Source organism: Balaenoptera physalus (genome assembly GCF_965194825.1).
Source record: "Balaenoptera physalus genome assembly, chromosome: 10".
Taxonomy (NCBI): domain Eukaryota; kingdom Metazoa; phylum Chordata; class Mammalia; order Artiodactyla; family Balaenopteridae; genus Balaenoptera; species Balaenoptera physalus.
Window position 1 is genome coordinate 24,589,854 of NC_138889.1, and position 23,007 is coordinate 24,612,860.

The 23,007-nt window shown below is 34.4% G+C and overlaps 1 protein-coding gene across 1 annotated transcript in view; it reads left to right on the forward strand.

Moving 5' to 3' along the window:
* The first annotated feature begins 13,537 nt into the window (after positions 1-13,537).
* The window catches only part of LOC309636368 (augurin-like), a 76,131-nt gene continuing 66,661 nt past the window's right edge, over positions 13,538-23,007 (forward strand). The window contains exons 1-2 of the mRNA XM_082409547.1: positions 13,538-14,492; positions 18,767-18,870. Of these exons, the coding sequence (XP_082265673.1) occupies positions 14,485-14,492; positions 18,767-18,870 (112 nt within the window). The 5' untranslated portion in view covers positions 13,538-14,484. The remainder of the gene's footprint in view (positions 14,493-18,766; positions 18,871-23,007) is intronic.

A 23,007-nucleotide genomic window follows, 5' to 3' on the forward strand; every position in this document is an offset into this window, starting at 1 on the left:
AGATGTTAAAAAAAAAAAAGGGCTCACAAGGCTAATTTAAAATTAGTAGGAGTCCTCTTGTCATTTAATTTGCTGCTAGCCTGGGAAGTACAATAGTCTCAGCAACTTTGCAAGGCAGCTACTGGCTTGATTGAAATTTAAGACACAGGTGATTGATCAGTTTATATCCTGCAGGGCAAATTTACTGTTGGCGAGGTGGTCTCCATAAATCCAAAGATAATCAGCCAGCATTTCCATACAACTGTATATCTATACCTTAGCTCAAATTTCCCATTATTATTGGTTTGAAATCCACTCATCCTTGTTTTTCACTATTTGATCTAATTAATCTAAAAGCATCAGCTAATTAAGTGGCTCAGAGCTATCATTTTGAAATAACTAATAGAGCTATAATTTGGATACATTCATATACAATCATATTTATGCAACTTGATTTTATACAATATTGGAAATAATTGCTAGTAATTACAAAATTACTTTCCTGTTTTCAGATTAAAACAATACCCCAAATACCACTACTTTGATATCTGCCAGATTAATCGATAAATATAAATTGATCATCAACACATTTTCTATCAATATATCTTATTTTAGAGTCCAAAAGTTGAAAGATCTGGCTGGAGTCACATGAAACTTAAAACACAAAAATACTCTTTGCATCAGGATTTTAAGGCTTCATTTCAGAGATATCAACTAGAAAGTTATTTGCAAAAAGGCATCGTTTACTAATTATTTTTTCTCATCTTGAGGGCAAATTTAAATTTTAAGACTTGTACATGCATCTTCATTTGATATTTTTATATTACAAAATTTTCTATAAGAATAATTCTTAGTCAAGCAGAACCTTTTCCTAGTGCTAAAAACTTAAATTCTTAAACAAATACCAGGGAAGTTACTAAATTCTTTAAATCGGTACCCACCTATGAGTACATTTTGACCTTTTTTCATTCCACATTGTATATATTATTTCTACTGTTACATCTAAAACAGTTTATCAAATTTGAGTAAATAATGCCAAGTTGGAGTTTCTTTCTGTCTTGTTCCATTCCCATTATCACCTTTCCTCAACTTTTCATCTAAAATGAAAATTTATTGAAACCAGGCAAAGGACCAGTAGTATGCTTCATTCAGGAGCTGCAAACATGAAGATGAAACAGCCTGTTCTTCTCAGATCCTTCAAAGATCAGGAGCAAAGGGTACACAAATATCTGTAACACCAAAGTAGTGTGACAAGTTTTATGATGGAAGTATAATCATGGGTGAATATGACAGAGAGAGAATCATCTCTGGCTAATGAATAAAGGAAGGCATCCCAGATGCTGTAATATTTTCAAAAGGGCCGATTCAAGCCAGATTTTTATATCAAAGGAAGAAGGTAGGACTATTCAGATATAAGTATTTTCTGGAATAGAAACTGCAACAAGTGTTTAGACTTAGTATTTAAGGCTGGGGGATCATGGTGTGCTACTTTATAAAACTGTGGATCCTGAATGGATATGAGAATAACTTTATTTTGGCTAAGGGGTTTGAATAATTTCCTCCTCTGAATTTTACCCTAGAAAGTGCTGGGGTGAACGGGGTGAAGGAATGACATTGGGCTAGTGAAGGTCAAAGAAGAGTATCAGATTTATCTGTAATGAGCTATTATTTCCAGTGGAAATTATTTTAATAAGTAATAACTATTACTATAATTTTTCAAAATTATAAATCTGGAAAAAAAATCTCTGAAAGCAGTTGTGTCAAAATATTCAAGGTGGTTAATTCTGGAAGGTAAGAATCTAGGCATCTAAAAATTTTCTTCCTTGAACTATTTTTGAGATTTAAAAACTTATCTAAAGTTAAAAATTTGACCACTCCCAAAGAGAATCTATTTAACTGGAAGTTTGAATGACAGATTAATTAAATTAAGAATAAAGGCAGTGGGGAGTAGAGTAGGCAAAATGGATAAAAGGGGTCAAAAAGTACAAATTTGCAGTTATAAGAAAAAAATAAGTCATAGGGATATAATGTGCAACACAATGACCATAGTTAACGATACTGTACTGTATATTAAAAAGTTGCTGAGAGAGTAGATCTTAAAAGTTCTCATCACAAGAAAAAAAATTGTAACTAGGGTGACGATGTTAACTAGATTCATTGTGGTGGTCATTTCGCTATGTTTCCAAATATTGATTCATTACCTTAATATTGTATGTCATACTTCAAGTAAAAATGAGGGCAGAAATATCAGATAAGAGATGAAAGCAGTAGTCCAAGTAAAAGGTAATATGTTTCTAAATGAAAGGAATGGCAGTAGGAGACTGAGTTTACAGACTCACTACTGTATGAAATAAAAGAAGCATCCTTCACAATACAGTTCTATTGCAGTGAGTTGGAGGTATTACTTCATGTTAACTAGAGAGATATTTTTGTAATTAAAAAAATTTAAGATTTGTAATTAAAATTTTTATAGTGTCTAAATGAAGGCAATAGTATAAAACAACTATGTGCAACAGATGACAATTCTAAATTAATTCCTAGATTTTTTTAAGAGCCAATCTATATGTTTAAAAGGTAGGTAGTGTGTAGAAGGCTTAAAGCCAAGAGCTGAGAGGAATCAAGTCACATTTATAGAGCATAAGATGAGGCATTAATTGTCTGTGAGGGTAAAGAAAGCAGAAAGATTTAGAAACTCATACTCTAGACATAACAGTATATTCAAGAAATGCAGGTGCATGTGAAGGCTTGAGAAACATAATTTGTATCTCCCTTGACTTTGATGAGTTCTCTAAATCTTTATGGAATGTACATCATGCCATGTTGCATTCTGTTAAGTTATGGAACCTAGCTATGACTCTAACTCTCACCTTCATCCTTCTCTCTTCATTTTTCCCCCTTTTGAGAGCTCAAGCAAACCTGAGAGAAAGACCATTCATTAGTCCATAAGTGGGTACCAGAATGCAAGGACAGATTTTAAAATTTCCTACCTAGGTCAGTCAGAAACACATAGAATATATATTGCATAAGTTCAAATCTTGGTTTAAAGAATAAGAGAAGCAGTATTAAGCATTGGGTCCAAGAGTACAGAGATAAAGATGGGAGATGATGGATCAGGAATCAAGACGGTTATCAGGTGAGGGTACAAAGCAACAAATCAGGATGGAGTCACTAGATTCAAGATACAGGTTATAAACAACACAGAGGTACTGTGAAAGCATTTTTACGGGTGATAGCTGCATCTGTAAGACTTACTATCGTTCTTATTTTATGTAAAAGGTAAATGAGACTCAGAAGGTTAAGTATCTCACCTAATTTTACATGCATATGCCCATAAGTAGAAGGGCTGTTATTCAAATCAAATCTTGCTGACTTTGAAGTCCACAATTTTTGCCTATACCATATTGACCTCAAGACCTTAAGACATTTTTAAGGTCTTTTAAAATATATTCAGGTGTGCATTTTGGAAGGATGCTTTTGGCATAGTTTATTGTTAGAGGCTATGTTATAAACCTTTTCTCCTACCTAAATATTCTCAATTTTTTGTGTGTTATGCATTCCACCTCCTCCAGCACCTAGTTGTTCTTCCTGTTTACATTTCAGTTTGACAATAACATGGTGTGTTAATCTGTTTTCTTCAAGAACCAGTCAACAAACAGGGTAAAATGTGGAAGAATTTTATTAGGGAAGCACCTGTTGGAAAGGAAATAGGGGAGATGTCAGAAAAGACAGGGAGGGTAAGTAAACTGTGATGTAAATTCAACGTTTTGTGAAGCAGAAAGGGAGGGAAGGTTGGGTAGAATTTTCCTGGACTGCAGTACAGTTTAATAAAGTTTGGACAAGGTCAGAATCCTTTAAGGAGTTCCGAGTCTTCCAGGAATGGGTCTGCCTTAGCAGCCCTGCCACACTGTCATTGGTTGGGAGCAGCTCTTGGGAAGTGGGATCTTGGCAAAAACATTGCAATGAATTTCAGATTGTAATGGGTAGGGCTCTTAATTAGTCTCTCTATAGGTGTGGATCTGCAAGCTACATTCTCATGGCTGCCACAGATGACTTCAAAAGTTTTATAAAAATTTAGAAAATTACCAGACACTATCCACCCTATACATTAAGGTGTATAGTTTTGATAATTATATGGCGTTATATGTAAAGACTTTCTCATGCCTCTCCCATATCTCTCATATTCTTGGATGAGAGTCATGGAAGAATCCTTTCAAAGACTATTTAAATGAAAGGAAGAATTGAAAATCTAAATTTGAATTATAAGTGAAATGGAGCACAGTCTGCTACTAAGGGTGAAAAGCATATTTTTCTTCTCAAAACTAAATAACTTGAAAGATAAACCAAGAGCATTACTGAGTCTTTGGGATACTAAATTAAAGATGAGCTTATTTTTGTTGCAAAATATAACATGTAATCTTCGTTCAGTTTATTCCAACAGATGTGAGGGGTGGGGGGACTAGGAACACCAATACCTTTGAAATGGCCATAATGTGTCCGAGATCATGGTAGATGATTTACATTTGAAGGGTAGCAGAATAGGCCACCCCAAAATATGACTGTAGGAGTTCGGGATGTGCCAATGCCAAACGTGTCCCTTTGATATATTATTTTGAGCTATTGGCACTGGAAAAACAGCAGATGTGGGGAGAGGCTTACTCTGAACTCTTCTTATCTGCCTAAAAACAAATCCCCCCAAAAGAACTCAGTTGTCATAAGGCCCCTCCCAGGAGTCTCATCAGCCAGGGAAGATTGACCCTTATTACAGGAGAGTAGAGTAGAAGTTGACCCAACACCTAGACAAGCTTTGTACTCTCCCCTAAAAGATCTACATCCTCCCTCCCCTTTCCTTATTAATGTGGTATTTAAGCTAGAATTCTAAGCCACTTGGAGAAGTTATTCATTTTCCCTGGGTATCTCCCATGTATATGCGGTATACATCTTAATAAACTTCTGTTTGTTTTTTCTCTTATTATTCTGTGTTTTACTAAGTGGTTTCAGCTAAAAACTCAGAAGGGTAGAGGGAAAGTTATTTTTGCTCCTCTACACATTGAATCCATATAATGACTATGGTAGAAGAAAATTATTAGTCTTATTTAAAGATGAAGATAAGGCTCAGGATCATAGATCTAGGAAATGGCAAAGAACAGATTTCAGTCTAAATCTTTGTAGCTCTAAGTCCTGTAATCTTTCCAAGTGCAGATATTTTAATTTGCTTTTCAAAGATTTTCCGAATAACCCCTTTATATTCATACCCATTTTATAGACTCTGAAAGATTAAATATACATATATGTATATAATATTCAGTCCTTCTCTCAGGGAGTTTATAATCATTTGGAAGAGATAATATTATATACAAAGTTATAAAACACAAACCCAATTGTATGTTACATGACTAGTAAAATCAGTGAGCTGAAGCCTTAGTGTGAGCTTTATGGTAGACTGGGTGCTTGCAAAACTAACAGAAAGCGGTAGATGTTTTTGGATAGGTGTCTTGCTATAGCATAATATCACAGACCGGGTAGCTAATAAACATAAGAAATTTATTTTTCACAGTACTGAAGACTGGAAGTCCAAGATCAGGGAGCCAACATGGTCAGGTGAGGGCCCTTTTCCTGGGTCCAGACTTCTTGTATCCTGACATGGTGGAAGCAACTAGAGATCTCTCTGGAGCCTCTTTAATAAGGCACTAAATTCATTCAGGAGGGCTCTACCCTCATCACTTAAGCAGACCCCAAATGACCCACCTTCTAATACCATCACTTTGGGGGGAGCTAGGATTTAAACACATGAATTTTGGGGAGACACAAATATTCAGACCATAACAATAGGGAATATGTGTTGGACTTAAAACATCTAAGATTGAATTCTACCTCTAACATTTAACCTCACAGTTATTTTAAGTTAACTCTGTATGACTCTTAGGTTTTACCTCTTTAAAGTAGGGGAAATGATGCCCACTTCACTGTACTGTTGTCAGGATTGGGTTGGAAAATGCATGAGAAAGCAAGCAGCAAACTCATAGTCTAAATACAAAAGGCATTATTATAGGCTATGAGATCTGCATTTTATTTGAATGCCAGATTCCAGTCATGCTTAAAGTAGATAAAATCTTCAACCCTACTGTAAAAAGTTTTCAAAAAGAAGACATCAAAACTATTTATTCTTGAATTTTAAAATTCTTCTTTGAATTTTATGATTCATCAGTTTTCAAAATGTTTGTTTGTATAGCTCACTGATGTTCAAGACATAGCAGAGCTCTTAAGATTTCTAAAGTTTGGAAATAAAGAAAATACTTACTCTATCTAAAAGCAACCTAAAAATAAAACAAGAGAAGAGCAGGAAAGACATATTTTCAAAATAGAAAACACCCATAAGATTCACACAAATAAAATGTATTTCAAAATGTTAATCCAAGAATTCTCATTGGACTATATTTTTGGTAAATGGAAGTTGATTTTCCAATAGGGGAAGCATGATACTCTATTCTATGTTTGGTATTAATTTAAAAAATAAGAGTCTTTGGTGTTTGCTATGTGCTAGCACTTTATTATTTATTAACACATTTAGTTCTTACAACCACCTTAGGAGGTTTACTTTACAAATGAGTAAACCTCAACTCAGAAGGTTGAGTGACTTGCCACAGGATATAGACAGACAGCCTGATCCCTGTGTCCTAGTTCTTAGCTATAGAATTTACTGCATGTATGCTCTTTGTGGTGTTGTCTCCTAGTTTACATTCTAGGGACCTATTAGAACCTCTACAAATTCAGTGTCCTCCAACAGATGCAGTACATATGCTATTTATGGACTCTTCCCTTTGCCTGGAAGCCTCTTGCTCCAGATATCTACAAAGCACACCCCCTTTTTTCCATCTAGTTTCCTTACAGACAGCATCTCCCAAGAGCCCTTCCTTGACCACCCTTTCACATGCTATCTTCTTACTTGTTTTGTTTTTAATAATTTTTTATTGTTCTTTAGGTCACATTGTACCTTTGTTGGCTTTATTCTATCTTTTCTATTCTTTTGATAAACAATGCCTAAAGCAATGAGTGGAATATTGCAGACTCTTTTTTTTAAACATGTATTGAATGAATAGGTGGTCATGAGCCAGATGTTATGCTAGCAGCTTTGAATATATTTAAAACAATCCTTCTAGGCATGGGTATCACTATTTCACTTTCCACACATGGGAAAATAGATTGAAATATGTCAAATAAATTTAACAGATGCACGTAAGTACTAAATATCCAAGACAGGATTGAATCCAGGTTCATATGACTTTAGAGTTCCCACTTTTTCAGTTACTCTGTGCTACCTTTCTAATTATTTTGAAAGAAAAATAAGGAAAATGAATATTTTATCTCTGCTGTAAATCATTATTTTGTATCACAATAACATGTTTTAGTGTAAGATATCCATTAAACTAAGTCTGTAGTTTTATAGGGATGTTTCTTCATACCATTATAATCAAAGTTCTGATTGTTTTTTCTGATATACTTTCATCTATCTTTGTACCTCTACAGAGATATGTAATTTAAGTTCTTCATTAAATAGTAATGTGCAATTTCATGAATCTAGGAACTTTAAGAGGCACATCTATCCTTAACCCTGTGTGCCCTAGGATCAAGTCAGAATTGTAAGGCTTTTTATAACACAGAACACTCCACAAGTGGCCACAATTATCTCTGCCCTGTTCCAAGAAAAACAAATGTTTCCTTTTCCTTTTTTCCCTGCAAATTTCTTTTATGAAGCCTCTATATTTGTGGAAAATATATTCATGATATTATCCTAGGACTTGCTTATAAATGCCTGATTGCTTGGCTCTAAACTAATTTTTAAGAACACCCATAATGCATCTTTGGTTTAAGATAATAATCATGTGATGTGGTAAGTGCAGTGGTGGTCTGACAAAAAGGATTTTTGTGGCTATAGTTTGAAGTAGATGGAATGTGCAGCTAATGCATTCAAATAAATAACTTTTCCGTTATTTCTAATAAAACTTGTGCTAAGTAGAATACTTCCAACTCTAAGTAGAGTTTTTAAACATACACTGGTGTGTGAGATTGAATCCCAGAAGTTAATTCTCAGAAGCTCACTTGAGAAATTTAGTAAGCAAATACCCAGGGCTTTGGGAATACGCGTTACTTACGTGAACTGTAAGTGTAATGAGATAAGGACGCTTTTTCCACTATCAGTAGTTGTTGGTGTTGGGGAAAATATATTTGGATGTGTAATCAATTTGATTGATCATAGTGTTTAGAGCAACTTCAACATGGTTTGTGAACCTGATATGTGTGAGGTATTGTATAAAATGGTATCTGGAGACTCTTAGGTAGGTTAAAATGATCAATCAGGAGATTTAGGATCAAAAGCCATGATAAGATACAATAACATTCAGTAAAGTTAAAGTTGGATACCAAGTAAAACCAGTCTGTTTTAATCTTGTTACTGATTTTTTCTGGCTCTAAAGACACTAAACGCCTCATGATTCAAGCTGAACTTTGTCTTGGTTTTTATATTCATAACTCATTTTGGAAGTTTAGGCAAATCAGCCAATTTCTATTGGACTTCCTTTATAGAATAAAATGAAAAGTCTGCATTATATGATCTCTAAGTTGCTTTTAAACATTAAGTGAATTGTTTTGGAGCTAGCTAATATAAAGTCTTTAGAATCTTATATCATAGCATCTTGAATAACTGAAGGGTTCTTGGGTGATATCTAATCCACTTATTCCTAAATACGACTCATTACTGAGATTGCATAGGTGGCTGTTGAAACATTCAGCTCCTCTAACTCCAGTTCAAGGATTTCTGCTTCTGTAAATCTGAAGTGTGGCCAAAGAAAATGTGTTAAGACTTCCTGGATAAGTCCAATATACAATGGCTATGAGACAACAGAGGTTAAATGAATAATTTTCTCAATAATTAGAAATTAGTTTTGGTGAAATTTCAGGGAAAAAAGATTATATCTGTAAAAGAATAAGAAGATGTTTCCTTGCTTTCTTGTGTCATTTGTACCTTGACATTTATAGATGAATATACAGACTTGTGAGTTGTCTTTTGAGGGGATATGTTTCTTATTTAAAATTGAGTGAGACATAGGACCTAAAAGACTGAATTTATCACAGGATTATAGCATGCTCCCTCCCCCCCACATCTTAGCACCACCACAATAGGGCTTTAGTAATGTAATACTGGATTCCAACTAAAAGAGCTGGGGTGTGTAGACTCTGCTTAATCAGGCATTCTTAGGGAAATCCAAAGACAATTGGGGAGACAAAAACAGGAAACAGAGTAAAGCGAAACCTCTAAACCTACAGGTAGAACAAGCCAACTAAAGAGGGACCAACTTCTATTACCTCATTATGTCTAACTAAGCCTGGAAGTGTTTGAGAAACCTTCACACTACATTTCCATCTGTTGCCATAGTCTCATCCAATAGTGTGAGAGATCACATGTACTGAGCAGTCTCTTCACTTTCACACATGGGTTAAACCCTAGTCTGATTCTCTTTGCCATGGAAGAGTGCTTGCTGATAAAACACATTTCCCTCAGATCAAGTAACTAGAGCAACACACTCAATCCCATAACAATCACAAATGACAGTTAGAAAAATATTTTCTGCTGCTGCCTCTGCCAGCCACTTTTGTGAACAAGTGTCATGGCTTACAAAACCCATAATAAAGAAAACAACAAAGGCAGTTAGATAGAAGAATCTGAGAGAAGTTTTAGAAAAATATGAAATTGCAAAAAAGAAGTGAAGAACAAAGGACAGGGTAAATATTTGAGTAAATAGAAGTGAAACCATGATAATATTTTCTTGTAGGGATTAAACGTATATACAGAATTAGAGTTACAGCCCCAAAAGGCAGGAGACAAATAAAGGGAGTTAAAAAGTGCTAAGGTCTATGCATTTTTTTTTTTTTTAATAAATTTATTTATTTATTTATTTATGGCTGTGTTGGGTCTTCGTTTCCGTGCGAGGGCTTTCTCTAGTTGTGGCAAGCGGGGGCCAGTCTTCATCGCGGTGCGCGGGCCTCTCACTATCACGGCCTCTCTTGTTGCGGAGCACAGGCTCCAGACGCGCAGGCTCAGCAATTGTGGCTCACGGGCTTAAGTTGCTCCGCGGCATGTGGGATTCTCCCAGACCAGGGCTCGAACCCGTGTCCTCTGCATTAGCAGGCGGATTCTTAACCACTGCACCACCAGGGAAGCCCAGGTCTATGCATTTTTAAAGAAGTGGCAAAAGCGCCAATTTATTAAACTAAAATAAGTATGCTGTGTTATGATGATCACTAAGCAAAGATTGAAGTATGTATAATAACATTATAGGAAAATAAGAATAGCACAAAAATAAAGCAGAACAAAACCATTGGTCTGTCCAAAAGGTTAAGCAAATTGAAAAAAAACGGTAGATTTAAACTTAAATATATCAGTAACTACATTTAAAGTAAATGCATTAAGTACCATTAAAGCACAAAGGCTGTCATTGAGATTTTTAAAAATCTTATTATTATTCTCCTTAGAAGAGTCAGAACTGTAATATATAATGCAAAAAGCGTGAAAGTAAAGAGGTGGGAAAATGTTATCCTATACAAATATTGACAAAAACCAGCCTGGTGTTGCTAAACTAATATCAGATAAAGCAGACTATAAGTCAATAAATATTAGTAGACATAAGGAGGAGTATATCATTAAAAAAAAAAGGTTAAATCCACTATGAAGCGTTATAACTTTGCATTTGCACTAATAACATAGCCTCAAATTACATAAGGCAAACATGACAAAAACTGAAGGAAACAGATAAATACACATTCATAGTAAAAAATTGTAAGAGAATTTTCTCAGTTACTCATGAACCATGTAGATAAAAATCACCAAGTGTTTGGAAGCTTAAACAATTTGATTAACAAATGGCCTTGCTGACCTGTAAGAATACTGCCCCCAAGATCTTATTCTGGCTCTTAAATAAGTTTCAATAAAAGTCCAAAGATGGAAATCATGGTCCCTGGCCATGATACAACCCAACTTATCAGTAAAACCAACAAATGAAAAAAAGAAGGAAGGAAAGAAGGAAGGATCCCCAAATTTGTAAATTAAACAAGTGCTAAGTAGCCTGTAATTCAAGGAAGAAATCACAGTGCAAATTAGTAAATAATTTGAATTGAATAAAAATGATAATAATATTAATTATTAATAACAAAGTATATTAAAACTCATGAAATATTGTTAAAGCCATGTTCAGAGGAAAATAAGTAACTTTAAATTTATACTTTAGAAAAGGAGAAAGATTGAAAATCTGTGTATGCCTCTTAGGAATCTAGAAAACAGCAGCAAGTTAATTCCAAAGAAAATAGCAAGAGGAAATTTTAAAAGTAAAAGTAGAAACTGAGATGTAAAACAAATAAATAAGAGAAAATCAACAAAGCTTACTACTGTCAATTTAAAAACATTAATAGAAGTGAAAATACCCTAAACAGGGCTGATCAAATCAAAGGAACGAAGGCATAAACTATCAATAACAGGAATGAAAAATGGAAATAACTTCAGATCCTATGTACATCAAAAAGATATGGAGAGGATGTTTTTAATAGCATTGTGCAAAAGAATTTTAAAAAGTAGATAGAAAGGGAAAATACCTTGAGAAAGACAACATTCCACAACTGACTCAGGGATTCAAGGAAAAAAAAAAATTCTGTCTCTATTAAAGAGATTAGATTAATAAGAATTTTCAAATTAAGAAAACTTCAAAACTCAGTTTCCCCAGTTAGTTTTATCAAACATTTAAGAAAGAATAATACCAATGTTAAAAAGAAATTCTTCCAGAGAATAGGAAAAATAATAGTTTTTAACTATTTTATATAAGGACAGCATCATCTTCAATACCACATCTTACAAGGACTAAAGAAAGAAAATTATATTCTGATCTATCTCATAAACATAGATGCAATATTAGCATTTAAATCCAGTGACACATAAAAATAATCATTACATCAAGGCCAGTGTTGAACTTAATATAGGAATAAAAATTAGTTTTAAATTTAACAGTTAATCACTATACCACATTAAAAGGGAAAAAACGTATTAATCATCTCAATAGATATTGAAAAAGCATTCAGCACAAGTCAACTCCCATATATTGTTTATAAAAGCAATACATTCTTATCAAAGTACGAATAAAGTGGATGGACTTAATCTAATAAAGGAATGTCTACAAAAAACGTATGACAAACTACATACTTAGTGAATTACTGAAAAATTTCCACTGAGATTAGGAATGAAAGAAGAATATTCATTATTATCATTTCAATTAATATGTACTAGATTTACCAGGCAGTGCAGAAAGGAGGATAAAAAGAGCATAATTATTGAAAAGTTTTTAGGTAGATAATTGCTATAATTGTATTGTCCTTTGACCAAAACTGATCTAGGAGTCACACTATTTTTAACATCCTTTTATATATGTCCTTAACTATTATAACATTTTCAGCGATTTATACCTTTTTTCAATATGAAGCAATCTATTATAAATAACATTTCTATCTGGAATTTGGAATGTGATTTGAAGTGTGTCAGGGTTGAAGGGAAGAGGGGAAAAAAGTAGTAGGTAATTCTGAGTCCCGGTTTAGTACGGTCATTAGACCACTTTCATTGTTATTTTATGTATTTGTTCCCCTTTTTATCTGTTCATCATTATATTAATGTTTCCTTTCAATTAATTAATTTGTCTTATATTTATTGATTGATAACGTTTTCTTTCTTCATCTTAAATCCTGTTAAAAAGTAATCTGAATTAATAAATTATGAAATTCTCTTCTAATTATTTGTATTGTTCCAGAACAGACTTTTCAGCAGTTGCTTAGGCATAAATACTTGTCTTACCAGATTATTTTTACTCACCATTTGCTATTTATTGTTTTTCTTTTTTGAATCCCTCATCCTGACTCTTTTGTTTTTCTTCCCATTTGGCTGGAGTATTTCCTCAAATAATGTTTTCAGAAATAACACTTGAGTTACATAATTTTGAATCTTGCTAGTTTTATAATATTTTATTATTATCATGTTTTTAAATTATGGAGACATGATATCTTTTTTTAAATTGAAATATAGTTGATTTACAGTGTTGTGTTAATTACTGCTATACAGCAAAGTGACTCAGTTATACATATATATATACATTCTTTTTCATATTCTTTTCCATTATGGCTTATCACAGGATATTGAATATAGTTCCCTGTACTATACAGTAGGACCTTGTTGTTTATCCATCCTATATATACCAGTTTGCATCTGCTAATCCCAAACTCCTACCCCACCTCCCCCTTGGCAACCACCAGTCTATTCTCTATGTCTGTGATTCATTTTCTGTTTCATGGATAGGTTCGTTTGTGGCATATTTTAGATTCCACATATAAGTGATATTATACGGTATTTGTCTTTCTCTGTCTGACTTACTTCACTTAGTATGATAATCTCTAGGTCCATCCATGTTGCTACAGATGGCATTATTTCATTCTTTTTTATGGCTGAGTAATATTCCATTGTGTATATATATATGTACCACATCTTCTTTATCCATTCATCTGTCGATGAACATTTAGGTTGCTTCCATATCTTGGCTATTGTGAATAGTGCTGCTTTGAACATTGGGGTGCATGAATCTTTTTGAATTATGGTTTTCTCCAGATATATGCCCAGGAGTGGGCTTGCTGGATCATATGGTAATTCTATTTTTAGTTTTCTGAGGAAACTCCATACTGTTTTCCACAGTGGCTGTACCAACTTACATTCCTACCAACAGTGTAGGAGGGTTACCTTTTCTCCATACCCTCTCCAGCATTCGTTATTTGTAGACTTTTTAATCATGGCCATTCTGACTGGTGCGAGGTGCTAACTCATTGCAGTTTTGATTTGCATTTCTCTAATAATTAGCAGTGTTGAGCATCTTTTCATGTGCTTATTGGCCATCTGTATTTCTTCTTTGGAGAAATATCTCCTTAGAAGACATGATATCTTTTAAACAGAAACCTGTGAACTTCACTTTATATTATTTCCTCGTTTGACATTGAAGCCAAGAAGTCCTCCACTCTGTCAGGTTTGCACAACACTGCTTCCATCACTCTCAACTTCATATTGAAACTTGTTAGATATCATCTTTCACTGTGGAATTCAGATCACATCAAAATATGTTTTTTTTTTAAATTTTCTTTATGTATTTATTTATTTATGGCTGTGTTGGGTCTTCGTTTCTGTGCGAGGGCTTTCTCTAGTTGCAGCAAGTGGGGGCCACTCTTCATCGCGGTGCGCAGGCCTCTCACCATCGCGGCCTCTCTTGTTGCGGGGCACAGGCTCCAGACGCGCAGGCTCAACAATTGTGGCTCACGGGCCTAGTCTCTCCGTGGCGTGTGTGATCTTCCCAGACCAGGGCTCGAACCGGTGTCCCCTGCATTGGCAGGCGGATTCTCAACCACTGTGCCACCAGGGAAGCCCCCAAAATATGTTTGATGTCAAGGTATGTACCTTCTTTCAATTTGGCGCCTTTGGTTGATGTTAATGAGGTTTTTGAATTTAAAGAATCAGTATTTTCTTACACACAATAAACCTAAGTGTTTTCATTTTCTTATATTTTCATCGTAAGTCCTATTCTTTATTAGTTTTTGTTTTATACATGTTGTATTTTCTATGTTATCTATCATAATTTCCAACTTTTCTTTTGCTCTATATTCAAAATAATTCTTCATATTGATTTTCTAATCAATTAATGTGATTTTTAGCAGTGATGCCCCTGTTATCCAGTGCTTCCACTGAGTTGACTTTTAAGTGTTCTTTTTACTTACTTTAAACAACTTTTTCTTTACTCTGTTTCCTTTTCCTAGCAGCTTATTTTTATCATATGCATATAATATCCTCTAAAATCTCATTGAAATTAGGGAGTAAAATTATTATGTTGGTTTTTTTTGCATTTACTATGATATGGTGAAGCTCATTTTATTTGATTGCTCAATTTGATTCTTTAAATTGTTGTTTCTCTTCAACTTTCTTTTTCTCCGTGAGGCAGAAATGGCTCTTGGGTTGACAGACAACGACCTGCATTTTACTCAACACATGAGCTGTACCAGTTGCTACTCCTGGGTAGTCTGTGAGGAGGATTTTGTTAAAATAGCCAAATTCCTGTGACTTACTCACTGGCTTGGCTTTTGCTTCCACCCTTGTTGGATGGAACTTGGTGCAACTGTTAATGGGAATTAGGGCAGGAGATTTGGGGGAGGCTGAGTGTGTTCTAAAATTTCGCTACTGAGAAGAGTGACTTTCTTCAGTTTTGGGGGGGCACTCTGCAGTTACCTGGGGAATGCTTCCTTCTCTGTCTTGCCCTGACATTCAGTTAAGGAAATGATTGAGCACTCATCTCTTGTCTTCTTATTGGGAGGTTAGAATCAAATGATGCTTAGGGACAAAGCAGCATATCCTGTCTTAGTTTCAGTCTCTCTGGCTCTGAACTGGGAGGGGATTTGTCCATGGTCATCCTGAGTAAAACTCTTCACTTACTTCTAGGTAACTTCCTTTTTGCCATCATGGAGTTGCTCATTATTCAGTTTGTTTAGCACTCGCCTCCACCATATATTCCAGAATTTTCTAAAATTTTCTGATGTTTACTGTTCTGCTACTCCTAGATTCTTTTAATTTCTTCAACTAGTTCAAGGGTATTCTATAGACTTTAGTTAGTTAGTTCAATGGTTAGTTCAATGGAAAGGATAGAGTATAAACCTGTGGGCTCAGAGTTATTCTGAAACCAGAAAAATGATAAATGATATGTCTAGTGAATTGTTTCACACAGTGCATCCAAGAGCAAAGCATCTGAGACAGTGAAAATATATTGTCTGACTTAACATTTCTAACAATTGTTCATTTGGGGATTTGTAAGTACACTAAAGCCTGTGTAAAAAGCAAGCTTATTATACTTGTTTAAAAATGTATTATATGATCTAGTTAAAATTGCAATTATTCTAGATAAGTTTAACTATTTTCAAAATAAAATAAAGTTACTTTGGCCTGTTAAGAGAACCGAAGACAGATTATAGCAAACTTAAGCATTACTGAGAAGGACAAAGATTTGCAAATGCAGTTTATATTTTAGAATGAATGAAGGACCAGAGACTTGAATTTACTGTAACCACTAGCAAGTGAGTGGTTACTATAATAACAGAGACAAACTGATCCAGATTGAGAGAAAAATATTTGGAGCTAGACCAATCAAAAGGAAGGATGTTTCTGTGCACTGTTTCCTGCCATCTTATGTTCCCACTCTAAGAAGAAAAATCTTGGAGGACATGTTCCAGGTATCAGGAAGATGACATGAGTAAAAAGTTTGCACTGGTATTTCCAAAGGTTTTCAGAAAACTATTCTAAATATAAGTATTAGCTAAGATGTCATGGAAAACGCTTCACGAAAGACTTGAAGTCTACCATAAAGTTAGGTAACACCTCCATCTTACTCAATGTTATATATCAACTATACCTCAGTAAAGCTGTTGGGGGGAGAGGTGGGGAATACAGTGCTTCTTGACTTAAAAAAAGACTTGACGTCTACAGAGGTCTGGGTAGAAGGTAAAAGATTCTGACCAAAGGCCCAGGAATAGAAACATGCTGAGGGTTCCAGTTCTTGAGTAGCCACATTAAGGAGAGGTTCTTTATTACCGACATCACTCAGGCCTCAGATATTTGTACCTACGTCACTAGTGGAAAAGGACAGTGAAGTGAGTTTGTTGACAGAGTTTGCTCATGTATATTATTCATACCAATAAAATCTTATTTCTAATATACTAGAGAATAGTAATTCCCAGTTTATGGATATATGGACCGTATCAAGTAATTGTGTGTAGTTTATAAATCCACCTGTGTATTAACAATAGTCTTAGAGCAAATCAATAACATTTCTCACATATATATGAAGAAATTTTGAAGATATATAGATGTGATTAATAAAATATATTTAAATGTTAGTGAACTTCAAGTAGTTTTATAGGAATATGTCATATATTGATACTCAAAATATAACAGTATTATGAGTACAGAGGGACGGATGACGTTTATAGTTTATAAAAGCATGTGAAGCAGAGAGCCAGTTTTCTTTACTTGTTTGTTCAGTTACAGTAACTAATGATGAGTAAGACATGTCACTTTTTGTCCAGAATCCTTTTTATATTGTAACAGCAATGGATTTGCAAACCTATTATATATATTTTACTTTCTCAAAGAGTGCTGAACATAGGAAGTAAAATTGCCATTCCTCACGTGTAGCACATCTACTGCCATACCTAATACCATCGTCATAATTCAAATCTCTAGTCAATCACACCTCTCTTTCCCACTGAGACCATATCCAGCCCACATCCTTTCCAGTGAGCCTGCCTTGACATTTTTGTATCTACGTTAATACCTAATACAGGGTCAATAAATACTCACTTGAATGAAGAAATAAATGGTTAAATAATAGTCCATTGTGTATACACTACATTGCCTTTATCCATTTATCCATCAGTGGACACTTACGTAGCTTTCATGTCTTGTCTATTGTGAAAAATGCTGCAGTGAACATGGAGGTGCAGATTTCTCTTCAAGATAGTGATTTCATTTCATTTGGATGTACATCCAGAAGTGGAATTACTGAATCATATGGTAGTTCTATTTTTTTAAATTTTTTGAGGAACCTCCATAGTGTTTCCCATAGTGGCTTTACTAATTCACATTCCCCCAACAGTGCAGAGTTCCTTTTTTTCCATATCCTTGTCAGCATGTGTTATTTCTTGTTTATTTGTTTTGTTTTGTTTTTTTGGTAATAGCCATTCTAATGAGTGTGAAGTGATATCTCACTGTGCTTTTTATTTGCATTTCCCTGATGATTAGTGATGTTGAGCACCTTTTCATGTACTTGTTGGCCAAGACATACAGGTTGCTTGCCCATTCTTTCATTGGATTCTTTCGCTGTCAAGTTGTGTGAATTCTTTGTACATTTTGGATATTAAACACTTTCAGTTACATGGTTTACAAATATTTTCTCCCATTCCATAGGTTGCCTTTTCATTTTGTTGATTGTTTCTTTTGTTGTGCAGAGCCTTTTAGTTTAACTCATCTTGTACTCTCCATAATCACAGGCATATTTCAATAGGCATCAGGACTGCAGTCTCACAATCCTGACCCAGGAAATATAATTTAGAATTAACTTCCTTCCAAATTAAGACATTCCTCTGATGAGCTGCCCAGTGGAATAAAGTTACATTCTCTGACAGTCCTTAGCCCCACCCAGCTGATCTTTTGTACAGAGATATGTGAATGAGACCTTCTAATACCAAGTTACTAAAAGCATCTCTCTGCTGCCTTGGCTATGTCTTCACTTAGCTCATTTTACTTTCTCTCGCAGCCTCTCTGAGATGGGTTTAGGGCTGCTATCATTTAAAGGCAGCAAGATATCTTCAAGAAAAACAACTGTAAAATCCATCCATCCTATTGACGTCAGTTGCTTAGGAAAGGAGTGAATACAGAAAACTTCTTAGAGAGTCAGCTCTGCATGTTTTATCTCTTTTAGATTTCCAAGTGAAAATAATTATTGGAAAGCCTGGGATTGTTACTGATTATAAAACTGATTTTCCCCCTCCTATGATTTTTAAAACTTCAGTAGTTTGAACTATTTGAATCAAAGTTTAAACTTTGATTTAGATAGCTCTTTAAGAATTTTGCAATGTCAGCTGTGAAGTTTGAACTGGATTATGTTTCTCCTGAATGCTTCAGACATGAGCATGCTTCCAGCCCAGATTTTACTTTAACCTGCTTGACTGAACTTTCTGGTGATTCTAGTCGATTGGAACTTCAGCACTCGAATTCTGTCCCTGTTGGTAAGCTAAACTTTAGATTGATATTTTTGAGTATCTTAACTTACATCTGTACTTTTTAAACGTCAGATGTATAAAAAATAAATCTTGATGTCATTTACTTTGCAGTGGTATAGCTGATGCCAATTTGTTTCTTGAGTTATTTCTTCCTGAACTATATAAATAAATTTTTATAAAAAAGAACAGAGGGTTTGCCAGTGGAATGAAGTATCAGAAAACACATTCAATGAAGTAAAAAAAAAAAAAATGTTAATAGTGAAGTAGATTTTGTTTGTCTGAACACTCAAGCCTATCAGGGCTTAGTTTTGCTTGGGATGACTGATGAAATCAGGGATTTTATCCATAAACTGGAAAAAAAAAAAAAAAAGTCCTGCCATCTTTCATTCCTCTCTTTTATTTCTGTTTCCTTTTACATAATTATATAAAGGATAATACATGTTTTACTTTCTCATTAAGAGCAAGATAATATTCCTTTTGGTTATGTTATTTTATAACTTGGACTCTGTGTTAGCTGACAGTGTTGATAGAATTCAAGGCGAAGAATTTCTTTTTTGATACCTTTGGGTTTTACTTATTCAGAATCTCAGTTTTCCTTCTTGCTCTGCAATTTTGAGGAAATAATGCTATACACTAATAGTTTGCATTCATCAAAAATTTCTGAGGGTTTGGGTTTTAATGAGATGTCAATAATTGTGCTTTGTAGAAAAATTTTGTATAATAAATAAATAATACTTAAATGTTTTCTAAAGGAAATTTCCATTATGATTTAGATGATCATCTTTACTCATAAAAAAGGCAGTGTAATATGAATGTAAAAGTTAAGCAAAGCCTTCATAGCTTTGGATGTTACTGGACATTAATCTTTGTCCAGTGAAAAATATTTGTAGAAATAATAAATTCCATTTGGCAACCAGAGGATTCTTCCAAGAGAATTTGGCACATTTATTTATTTTGAGGTGTTTAAAAAGAATTTTTATGTGACTCCCAACCAATCACTGATTTTTTTGTTCGTAGATTCTTTTGTCTTGTATGACTTGTTTTACAGTATAGGCAGTTCTACAATCAGGAGATATAACAATCTTTTGTAAATTTTCTTTCAACTGTAAGAAAAGAGATCTCCATGCTATTGTTTTTTTTTATCTTAAATTGAGAGTCTTCCTGGGTGTTGAACCTACAACTTCATAAAGTGAAAAAGTCAGTTCTTTACAAATAAACCTAGGAAACCTGGACAGGAAGATAAAATTTATAAAGTATTTGCCAGTTCAGTTATTTTATCTTCTAGTCATCTCTGTCACAGCACATCTATTCCAATAGATTGAATTGTTGTCTTTATGTAGTTGACCTGCACATCTATAGCTTAGGTATAAACCCAGAGCCTGGAAGACACTTCCTCATTGATATCCTGGCAGTGCCTCAAATTCAACACAACTAAGCAAAACTTCCTAAAAACACCTCCTCCTTCTTACATCCTTTTTTCTGTCAATAACCCCTTAGCATATATTGCAGTATAAAGCTTGTGTTTATTTGTATGCATATTAGTTTAATATTTGTCTTCTCCGCCTCTTTGACCACCACTGTAGCCCCAGTACTCAATAGGGTGCCTGGCAATAAAAGGTTATTTTTGCCTTGACTCCCTGACTGCCTGCCTAAGGGACTGAAAGATTGGCCCTCTTCATTCCCCCTAGTGCATGCACCTGTGTGGACTTCTAACTGATCTCACCTCCAGGTTCTCCATAGCAAGCCTCTTGCCCATTGACAGCCAGCCACATAGTCCTGTGTAAGTACAAGTCTGACCTATTTCCACTTTTGTTTACAATTTCTATAATTCTCTGTGACCTAGGTTATAAACCTGGTGCTCTAGGATCTAAATCTGTTTTTTCCAAAACTTTTCCAGCCTCATATAACCTACACGTATCCTACAAGAATGACTTACACTTTCAATCAGTGTGCATATTATTCTTTCAAAATAATTTCCAATAATTCTTTCTCCCTGCCTCTATTAAGATCTCACTGAGATAAAATACTGTTTTATTCCCAAATACCTTGGTTAACTCTCTGTATAAAGGAGTTTTTCCTGTTGCTAAACTTCTACAAAATGTTTGTTCTATGTGTTAAATGCTCACATTCTTTTTTTTTTTTTTTTTTGTAAATACATATGCTCATGGCTCCTCTCCTGTTAAATTATGTTTCTTAAGGGTAATTGCCATTTCACAATTGTTTGTGTCTGTGCATGATACACATGCAATAAATATGATTCCGTGAATTACCAATTAGTACAGTATAGTTTATCTTTTAATGAATTTTCTGTCATAGGTAGTATTTACTTAAATCAAATTATACATATATTTTAACAGCCAAAATATTATGTGGAAATTATTACACAATTTGTTACCCGATGATAACAGGTACCTGGAATTTGTTTTTCATTTGGAACTTTTATGGAGCATTGAGCATCTGGAATCTGTTTTGTATGCTAGATCTTTTTGCCCTATTTCTAATATAATCAAATTGTATCCTTTCATTCAAAATATATTAATTGAATATTCATGATTTAGAGTTAGTGCTTGGATGTCTATATGAAAATGAAAATAAGGTGATAGTAGAAGTAGGGAAAGAGCTGTGTCCTTTTAATCTCAGTGGTGTGACAGTATGTTTTTAACATGCATACGCACATACTCCTAGCATGGGAAAATAAAGTATAAGAGATGAATGTTAGTCCATAGAAAGTTGAACAGGTCTGCCTAAAAAGAAATATGTTCCATTGTCAGCAAAAGCGGTATTTATACCTTTCACTTATTTAATACCTTGATGATAACTCATACCTACAGAATTTCAGTAGTTCTCACAAGACATCTATGAGGTAGATTTCATTCATCTTAAACTCTATTCCCTAGAAGAAAAATTCAAATTTCGGAGAAGTAATTTAATTGGACCAAAGTCACATACATATAGTGAGAATGTGCGTGTGTGTGAGTGCGTGTGTGTGTGTGTGAGAGTGTGTGTGAGTGAGTGCGTGAGTGTGAGTGCATGTGTGTGTGAGTGCATGTGTGTGAGTGCGTGTGTGTGTGAGTGTGTGTGTGTTGGGGAGGTGGCACAGACAGAGGGAAGCTGAAGAGCTCTTAATCTGTTTTCTGTCTGTAAGTTTAGTGTTCTTTTTTCCTCCTTAACACAACTTGGAAATTAAGTTTAAAAAACGTCACGTGGGGGAAAAATGCTTTGTTGTGTTCCAGAAATGGATTTAATCAGTAATCAGTAATGAGGATATAAATTTCCTGTCGAGACTCTGGAATGTGCTTTAAATGACTTGTAAGCCTGTGAGCATTTCATCATGGCCATCGTGGTCATCATCCCCTTTGTGGTATTAATGACAAGCACATATATATCATTTCCTGTGTATCAGGCAGTGCTCTAATTGTTTTCTATCTATAATGTTTATATTTATATATAAACATATGTTTATATCTGACATACTTTGGTAAATATATATATACACATATTTACATATTTAATTTCTCACGTTCAGCCCTGTGGAGAGTTAGGTAACATTATTATTTCCATGTCACACTACTAGTCAAATCAACAAATAGTTCCTCGATCTGTAGTGGAGCAATGGATCATTCCCTGCTGTGAGATCAGTGGTACACGTTTGACACATGGGCCATCATGAACAATAAGAAACTAATTATGTGTACATAAATACAGTGGTTACCACTGATTCATAGATATTTATAAAATCTACACATCTTTAATTTTCTGTGACAATCCATTATGCATCTATAGTTCATAAAAACTTATTTAAACCTAATTATGTCTTTGATTTTCATGACTTTTTGTTGACTGGCTCTACTTGAAGTCTAGAGGCCCGCAATTTAGGAAGCAGATCAATTGTTCATGTTATAGTTACTATAATAGAGCTGAAAGAAGACATGACTATTCCTGACTGAAGCAAACCTGAATGCAATTTTAAAAGATTTCTTCTCCCCTTGTCTAGCATCTGCTTCTATGGATGTCTAATTCTCAATTAGACTGACTTACTGCTCTGTCTTTCCATCTGTTTTTCTGTATCCTTGATGCTTCTGAATGCCTGGTTTTTGTTTGTTTGTTTGTTTTTGCCAGCTCCTCAGGGTCTCCTACCTATTT